General features: G+C 44.1%; 1 protein-coding gene across 1 annotated transcript in view; it reads left to right on the forward strand.

Annotated features, from left to right (window-relative positions):
* The window catches only part of RASGRP3 (RAS guanyl releasing protein 3 (calcium and DAG-regulated)), a 31,880-nt gene extending 23,195 nt beyond the window's left edge, over positions 1-8,685 (forward strand). Inside the window, exons 12-16 of the mRNA XM_009331052.1 lie at positions 525-672; positions 4,171-4,207; positions 6,689-6,814; positions 7,352-7,716; positions 8,220-8,685. Coding sequence (XP_009329327.1) covers positions 525-672; positions 4,171-4,207; positions 6,689-6,814; positions 7,352-7,716; positions 8,220-8,228 — 685 coding nt within the window. The 3' untranslated portion in view covers positions 8,229-8,685. The remainder of the gene's footprint in view (positions 1-524; positions 673-4,170; positions 4,208-6,688; positions 6,815-7,351; positions 7,717-8,219) is intronic.
* Positions 8,686-9,261: the final 576 nt, after the last annotated feature.

A 9,261-nucleotide genomic window follows, 5' to 3' on the forward strand; every position in this document is an offset into this window, starting at 1 on the left:
AAAAGCCCTGGAGTACTGTCAAATTGCAATGGAGATGCTGTATCCAGACCAGGCATCAGACTGATGAAACAAACAAGTTGTGTACAGGACAGGGGAAATGAGTGTGTGTAGCAGGGAGAGGGTAACAAATATTCTAGGAGGTATATATAATATATATTTCCTAGCCAGTTGGGCTTGATAATTCTTGTTGTCCAGAATCTCTTTGGCTGTCAAGGTTGGTGGTCAGCCAGGGGCATAAGTGCTTGGCCTGTGTGAGCAGTAAGTCAAGACCCTTCACTTCATGGCCTGGTCTGTGCTGTGATATCATGAACAGGTGAGAAACCACGGTCCGTGCTGTAAGTTCAGTGTTTGCCGTTTAATGAAGGATAAGAACCACAAAGGCTCTAAGGGTTTTTTTCCTGCCAGGACTGTTGCAGCTCTTTCAAGGAACGTACTTTGTGTGCTGCGTGCTTTTTGCAATGAGAAAATCCTGAATTGTTCAGTGCCGTGAGCAGTGACAGATCTATACTTTTTTCCCCTAACAGAGATGGTCTTATAAGCAAAGAAGAAATGATGGCTTATTTTCTGAGAGCTAAATCACAGTTCCAGTGTAAAATGGGACCAGGGTTTATTCATAACTTTCAGGAGATGACCTATCTTAAACCAACTTTCTGCGAGCACTGTGCGGGATTTGTAAGTATGTTTTTAATAATAGTATATCTTAAACACAATTTTTTACCCTTTAACGTAGACAGGGTGAAACTGGCTCCATGTGTTGCTAAAGTCTCTTGGCCAAATATCTCATTGCATTCAGAAGCACAAAACATTCACTCATGTTGTAGTTGTGCTATCCAGTTTTGTTTTAGTGGTTCCTGAATACTGGCATTTCTAAGAATTACTGTTGAGGGCAAAAAATAAAATTATGTTAGCTAAAGGGTATTAGAGACTATATGAATGGCCTTACTTGGTTTATCTTAAGTTCTTTAATTTGGCTTGATTTCCCATGTAAACAAGCTCAAGGGAAAATGGGTGTCTGGAACAGAGGATGTAGATGGAGCAAAAGCCGTTCTTTCTCAGGAAATTGCACATGGCAACATAGCTATGTTCATAATTCTCTGAATGGCCATAACAGCCTTAATCCTTTCTCTATTGAATTAACAGATCTTCTAATTTGGTCAAGAAATCAAAAGTGCTTCTAGCAGTTCTGTACAATAAGATTTTTTTTTATTTTATTTGAGGTATGTTTTTTTTTTTAATTTGCTTTTGTCTCAGCCATAATTTACCAGATGCCACTCATTAGAGCGCTGGGAAATGATTGTTTTTGTGAACATTGTGTTGCTTGTAAGCCTCCTCCAACTTTTTCACTTCAAACCAAGTATACTAAAGAAAAAGGCATTCCTATGATTTAAAAGTTACATTAATGTACACACCCCGCTGAAATCAAATGTCCACATTTAGACAGCTTAAGCAATAAGGACAGAGGCCCATGTCCCCTGCTTACGTGTGGCCCACGTACAGGGTGTAAACTCAGAATGTGGTCCCTGCTCTCCAGCACAGATCTGCCTCTGCTACCAGCAGCAAAGTCTCCAGCTTGTGCTGTGTGAACTTTTCCACTAAGTAATATGTTTTCGTGGCTGAAAGTAACAATAACAGCACTGCTAAGTGCAAAAACGTGCCTCCTCTCAGACCAGCTCTGGTCTTCCTCCTCTTGTCCGTGCTCCCGTCTTCCGCTCGCTTCTTTTGTGACGCGTCTGTCTTGTTCAGATGCTCGTGCTCCCTATCGCAACGGCTGATCAAGGCCACAGGGAAGAAGGAATTCCACCTATTTCCGCTAGAACTGCAAAAACCTCGGAGGTGACATGGTCAATGCTGATTCAGGAGCATGCTGGTGGGCTCTTGAGCTGACAGCTCCAGCAGACCGATGGGGCAGGGGTGGTCACTGGCCTGAGCCTATTGTTTCAGGCTGCCTGCAGCCTCGGGAAGTTTTCATTGCGTTTGTGACACCCGGTTCATGTTTGGAAGGCTTCCATAGCAAAGCAAGGCCCGAGGACTGCCCTGCAATGTCCTCTCCACCAGATATTTTTCTCCTGCATCAATTTGCTAATTGGCCATTGTTGGATTTTTCATGTCTCCCTGATTACATCCAGTGCAGGAATACAAATGAGTAAGGGGTTGTACAGGAAATGGAAATAAGGTCATTTTTCCTGTCAACCCGCTGAAGTCATTGGCATTGTCCTGTGGATGAGTTGGACTGATAGGACAGGAACCAGCTACAAAATCTGCTGCATGTTTGTTCTGCATTTCAGTGCTGCTCATCCATGGGTGGAAACTTAATTTCTAACTGATGCACTGATTCACAGTCAAAACAATGTGCACTGACAGTACAGCAGGATGAATTGACGTGACAGTGCAATGCCTGTAGTATCCAATAAAATATCCGTTATTAAAATGATATGAACTTTAAAGGTCAAGCTAAAACCTAGTGCCATTAAGCAGCACGAAATTGATATGCCCATGGCCAGCCACAGTTCCGTCCCACAGCTTGAGTTGCACCACGTGGCAGGGTAGGTGACCAGACATCCCACCGAGCTTTATGATACGAATTTGCACGGATCCTCTTACCTTGGAGCTGGCTCAAGTCAGCTTTGCAGCAAAGCTGTGTCAGGCAGATTCAAAGCTTTAGGTCAGAATTCATGACACGGCAGTTCAGCTAAGCTTCGCTGCTCTGTGTAATCACGACAGTGGTGCCAAATTTGAGTAGAAGGAAGGTACAGACCTAAGAAGGTGAGGAGAAAGCTCTTCAGTGGGAACAGATTAGAGCTTAAATGAAAGAAACTGCAATCCATGTCTCTTACGGTGATCCTGGCAAAGAGACCTGGGAAAAAAAGTCATGTAAAGCTGAGCAGCGACAGGCCTGCTGCTGCTCTTCCAGGAGGGGGCTGGGGGGCTCCACTGTCGCTGCCTGACCACAGGCATTAGCAGGAAAAGAGCAAGCAGCAGGCTCTCTATGGACCCTTCTTCCAATGTTGTCCCTTCTGTTCTTTTATTCACCTTTCTTCCACCCTGTCTAATCTATTTTGCTTTTCCAAGCCCCCATTTTTCCTTGCAAATTCTTTTTTGCAGTGTATGGATTTTTTTTTCCCCAGAATCTTCCTATTCTGTTTATTTTACTCTTGCCTTTGTATTCTGAATGTCCTCCAGCTCTTCCTTTTGAACATTTCTTTAATGACCATATTCACCCCACACACACTGTGCATGGGTTCTTATAAATATGGTGAGAAGCCACGTGCAATTTCGACTGCCTGGATGCACTCACCCTCCCTGGTAATGTTTTGAATGAGGTCAGGATAGATAAACACTGCAGTCCCCAATCTTTTTCATTTAATGCTAGGGCTAGAAAAACTGCCCCCTCCTCTATCTGCCTCTCAGAGTGAAAATGCTTGTTTTTATAATGCAATGGCTGTAGATACAGTGCTGCTGAGTGTATAGATAACAATTTGCTAGGGAAGTTTCCTACTTCCAAGCAATCCTGCTCATGTTGCAGTGAAAGCCTCCCAAAAGTGGGACTGCACACACTGCCTCCTGGAAGTTTAGCATTTGGTTGTTATGTACATCAAAAAGGACAGCTTGGGGAGGAGGCAAAGATGGAATTTAATGGCTTTTCTGCCTGTTTCAATTTTCAACCTTTTTTTTAATGGAAAAAGTCAGGTGGACAAATCCAATTGCTATAGCTGGGTGTGCTGGGGACCAGTATGGGAACCAAGAACCTAATTTTTATCCCCAGTGGTGTTTTCTTCTGCTGTGTTTGAATGGCATGGGTCATTTATGTATCTGGAGAATGGATGTACACTGGAAATTCCCTCGCAGATAACATTAAGTGAGCCTAAAAGCAGAACATGCTCTGCTGGTTTCAGTAAGCTTGATATAATGGCAATCTTTCACCCATTCCTGGAAACAAATGTCATCTGTGTCTCTCCTTCTCTGGTAGTCCCACTTAAGTAGTAGAAATAAGGGGGAAGCCACACAAGTCTTATCACAATTAGAGGGGGAGGTCTGCCTAACAGGAAGGGTGTTAAAAGCAGTTGTATCCTGTTTGTGCTTTTGTAGCCATTGGTACTTCCTCATTGTGACCTTGTTTTCCTTCCGGCTTTCTTTTCTGATTCCTTGACGTTCTTTTGTCTTTCTTTGCAGCTCTGGGGTATAATCAAACAAGGCTACAAATGCAAAGGTAAATAAATATTGCATGGATTTTTCAAGCTATAGGTGGTGGGGTTTAGCACAAGTAGGCCAACCGTACTTTTTACTGGCATGACATCTGTTCATCCAAATCTTGCTTATACACTTGGTACTGTCCGTGAACAGTGACTGCTGGTAAGCTATGAAGCCTCACTGCATTAGGAGACGTAGCACCCAGTAGGAACACACAAGTTCTGTGAGCTAAAGGACCAAAGCAGCCACTGACTCCATGAGGTGTCACTTTCTACCAGCAAAGACCTTGCATCTTGGAAAACCAAGTGTCTTCATCCTCACACTGAGACATCCTGAAATATATCTGCTGAGACTTGGGGTCAGGAAAAGGTCTGCTGGCAATGCTGTCTGTCATGTACATCCACATGCCTGTAGTGAACCCTAACTGGTTTTGCAATGCAATAGTGGCTGAGCTAGAAATAGAGAATTATTTAACTCCTAGACTGCCCAGCAGATCTCATTGCAAGATCTTCTGCAGACATTCAACTTAAAAAAAATCCTAGAGCTCTTACAGCCCTCTCTGTTGCATTCATAAATTAATTTCTTATGCAATACTTGCACCATATTGAGCAGGTCAGACCAAGAATGACACTGTAGTGGTCCTCATTGGCTTGAAAGTCCTGGACCTATTTATTTCACAAGCAGCCCAGCTCTGGCTGAAGGGCACTGTTGATTTTCACAGTTGTAGTTGTATCTCAGTTATTCACAGGGGAACATTCACACTGGGGCTTCATAGTTGTATCTAAATGCACTCTTTTCCCTTAGCCTTACACTGGCTCCCAGGAGAAGGGCAAAGAATTGGCAGGATTTTTTTTTGGGATAAACTGTATTCCTGTCTCCCTCTCCACCCATGAACATCTCTTCCTCAGAGAGGGGCAGGGAAAATGTCCATGGCTAAACCAGCGTATTTAATTCAGCTATACCTGATTACTGTCGTCTGAGCAGCTACGAAAGGGCTAGTTGCGGTCTATACTTTTACTGGTAGGATGAGGGAAGGTTGATAGGGTTTTGTCACAGCAGCCCTGTAAACTCAACTTGAGATCTGAAAGCTGAGCTCCGTCCTGCATCGTTGCTTCTAACAGTGGCCCAGTGGAGAGAGAGCAAAAGTGGTTCTGTGGAGTCAAAATATAGGCAATGGAGCATGAGAGTGAGTGAGCAGAGCTGCTTGCTCAGATCTTAAAGTGGTCAACAAGTGTTATTAGTGCCTGCCCTTTGTTGCAGCAGCTACCAGCTGCTCCGTATGCCAGCATGACTAGAGTGCTGCACCCATTAGGGATGATTTCTGCCTTTGAGCACAGAGCTGTCATCTTCTGTTTCGAACCTCTGACGCTGTGCTAGCAGGGGGAAGGAGGGAGTTCATCTGTTCAGGTCTGCTGCTTACCCCAGCATTGTGGATAATGAGATAAAGCTAGACTGTGTGGTCTACAAGTGATGAAGGAGGTTCTCCATGGCCAAGAGAGATCTTTATTGTATTGGGGGGGGGAGGGTGTTACTTTTAGGGCAGACAAAACCACAGCTGGGCAGGTACTTCTGTATTAGTCATATGAACAAGGTGATGGGAGAAACCAGAACTCTCACCCATCATGCTAGAGCTGCTGCCCTGAGCAGAATGGTTCCTTTAGCAGAGAGTTATAAACACAATGCTTTGGCAATGGCTCACCTAGAACAAAATGTTAGGTCATGGAGCAGCAACAGAGAAACAAGGGAGACGGAAAATTTCGAACAAGGGCAAGGGACACAGAGGAGAGAGACCCTGTGTTTGGGGCACACATCTTCCACCCTTTGGCCCTTTCTTGCAGGTAAGATTCGTACTGCAGTCACACTTCAGATAAACGTACCTAGTGATGACTGTATCTGCAGTGATGCAAAGCCCAGCAGAGGGTAGCTGTGCAGGCGCTCAGCCAGTTTCATCCAGGTGGATGATACACATCCACAGAGCTTACTCTGTACTGATGTTGCTTGCTGAGCTACTTAGACGAGTTTTAACCTACAGTGGTCTACATCGACCTCCAGCTGTCCTTCCAGAGGCTCAGAGTATGGATGCTCCAGTGTCTTCTGACCAAGTGTGTTTGCTATAATGGGCCCTGCTGGGTCAATTAAAAAAAAACCCAAAACACCTTCTTTTGGAGACTCATGCAGTGGAGCAGAGGCTTTATGTGTGGCATACACAGGATCATACCAGTAATTCCAGGTCTCTTCCTTGAAACTAATTTCTGATGAAAGTATCATCTCTCTCTTCCCTTCTGCTGCCAGATTTCTATTAGTGGCTGCCATGGAAATGATCCATTTTTTCTAACGCTCTTCACACCAAATGATCCATTTCTGTAACTCCCTTCGCACCTTCTGTCAAAGTATTTGTTCCTTCAAAGTCCCTCCTGGTATGTGTCTGCTAATAGCCCTGAGGGATTACCAGATAGTTGTGGCTTTCCATTTGGTGACTTGACAATTCCTTTCTTTACAGATTGCGGTGCCAACTGTCATAAGCAATGCAGAGACTTGCTTGTGCTGGCGTGCAGGAAATTTTCCAGAGGAACCTCAGTAGGCAGCAACCATGGCTCTCTGCCTAGCAGTCCATCTCTGCCTCCAGGTGAGAGCACTTCTGTTCCTATTTTAAACCATTTCTGGAATCCTCTCTAACAGCCAGTGTCCTTCTCCCATTTTTAATTTTTCCTTTATATCAACGCACAGAGCAGCACGCATACTTTCCACTGCACTATGGCTTGTGTTCAGTGCTTGGATTACAACATCCCTTTCTGCAGTGACGGCCTTAGTCTCCTGCTTGAGGCTCCCTATCCTCTATACTGGCACCCCTATCCCAGCTGAAAAGAAATAGAATTATAATTAGGGAAATTGTACTTCTTCTTATCAGCCAGTTAGGGGCAGGGGCTGGAAGGCATAGGGCACAATTCTAGCTCTGCCTTATCCCCTGAGCATGCAGATGGAGGGAGAAGGAAATGTGCACACACAAGGCCAGAGTCAGTTTCCAAGCAGCATATGGATATTGCTAATTATACCACTGCTTCGTATAGGGGGTTACCTCCCCCCCACCCCAGACTTAAGTTATCTCTTTGTACAGATCTTGAAGCAGAATATTGGAAATAAACAATTCTACCCTCTCTTTCAGTCCAAGATGAAGTATTTGAATTTCCCAGTGTTGCTGCGGAGCACCAGGACCTCGATGGCAGAGCTATCACCCTCGTCACTGGCTCTTCACGGAAAATTTCGGTGCGGCTGCAGAGGGCGACCACCAGCCAAGCAACACAGACAGAACCACTGTGGCATGAGCCAGGCTGGAATGATTCAGGTTCCCATACTTTCCCCAAAATGAAGTCCAAGTTCCATGGCAAAGCTGGGAAGAACAAAGGCTTTGCAAAATGGGAGAACGAAAAGCCCAACGTGCAGGCTGATATAGAGCTAGAAGCCGAGGCCCCACAACACATACAGGATCACAACGGAATAGAAACCCTCCCAGAAAGACAAGAATCTGAGGTGAGCTGCAGAAGAAGCCAAGACGGTTTAAAATCTGCTAGAGTCTGAGGTCTCATAAGGTTATTTTATGAATTTCAGGGTGCTTTTTCATTCAAATTTGCCATTGCTTCTTGTGCAAGAGTTACTTTCAGAAGAATGCCAAATCATCCATAGATACCTATTTTCTACACTGCAGTGTGCGTTTACTCTAACACTGTAACTGGGGGTTTGGCTCTTGGTGTCAGTATGTGCTTGTAGGAGTTGGGCACTTTTCGAAAATCATTAAAATAGCCTGGTGGATATCTGACCAAATGCTGTGCTGTTGTACCCTTGCAATGCACAGTTCAGGACCCCATGTTAGATTCACAAGAACTAGCATTCTGATAAATATACGAGTCCAGGCTAGGGCAGGGTAGTGGTCTGATTTCTGTTGCTGTCACCCATAAAGTTTATACTTCCAAAGCCTCATGCTTTTATTGACCATCTTTGCTAGCATGTAAGTGCCTCTTTTCTTTTGGTTACAGGATAGCTGATTGCTCACTCTGAAGCACAGAAAAATGAAGATGACAACAGTAATACAGCAAGCGTTGATGGACTGTCACAGACCACATTTGGCCGTGAGAAGTTTTCCTGTACCTCACACTTTTAAATTCAACCATTGCCCTGTTTTCTTAGCTGAAAGGTGTTATAAAGCACTATTTATTTTCTCACGAGTAAGCCATTTGGATGAATATTGCACGGACACAGCAGAACGGATCTCTGCGCTCAGTGTTTTCTCTTGCATGACTTTTGTGGAAACTTCCTTTACATGCCAGTAAGGATATATTTGGCCTCCTTTAAATATACTGCATCATTTCAGTATGTCTGCCAGCAACAACAATGGTGAGGACAGAAGCCAAGCATCTAAGTTTGTTCGATAACACTCCTTTTCCAGAGGCTCGTAATGATCTTTTAAGGAAAGAAGTAGGTGTGTATGTTGATTAAATCTCACACAAAAACCTTTCACAAAGTTCTCTATGCTGAAATTCTTTGCACACCTTGGGTTTTGAATTTTGGCCGTGTTTACATTGCTACAGTGAGCATAGGTGTTCAGCACAGTGATACCAGTTCCCAGACTGGGGATCCTTCAAATAGGTAGCACGTGGCTGAGAGTGAAGAAATTCCAAGACACTATGCATATGTCTGGTTACACTGCAATGGAGAGGCGTCCTCTCTGCCAGCGCTGATTATGGTAAAATTAGCATGTAATAAACACCTTAGTTTTAAGTGTGTGTGTATGTATGCGTATGTGACATGTTTTTCTCTGTTTAACAGTCTGCACATGTTAAGACTAAATGTACTGAAAAGCAACCTCCAAATTAGCAGTTTGCTAATGTAGGATAAATAATCTGTAATGACCTGAGCAGCAGGTTGGAAGTGGCATTTCTCAGAAGCATTAAGTTACTTAAGGAGCACAGCCCTCATCTGGAAAAAGAGAGAAAAACAAAACAGCACAAAGCTCAAACCTGAAAGGTGCGTTCCAAATTGGCATACATGTATTATTCTTCTTACCCCATCTCCCCACAA

This window comes from Pygoscelis adeliae, unplaced genomic scaffold (assembly GCF_000699105.1).
Source record: "Pygoscelis adeliae isolate BGI_AS28 unplaced genomic scaffold, ASM69910v1 Scaffold218, whole genome shotgun sequence".
Classification (NCBI taxonomy): domain Eukaryota; kingdom Metazoa; phylum Chordata; class Aves; order Sphenisciformes; family Spheniscidae; genus Pygoscelis; species Pygoscelis adeliae.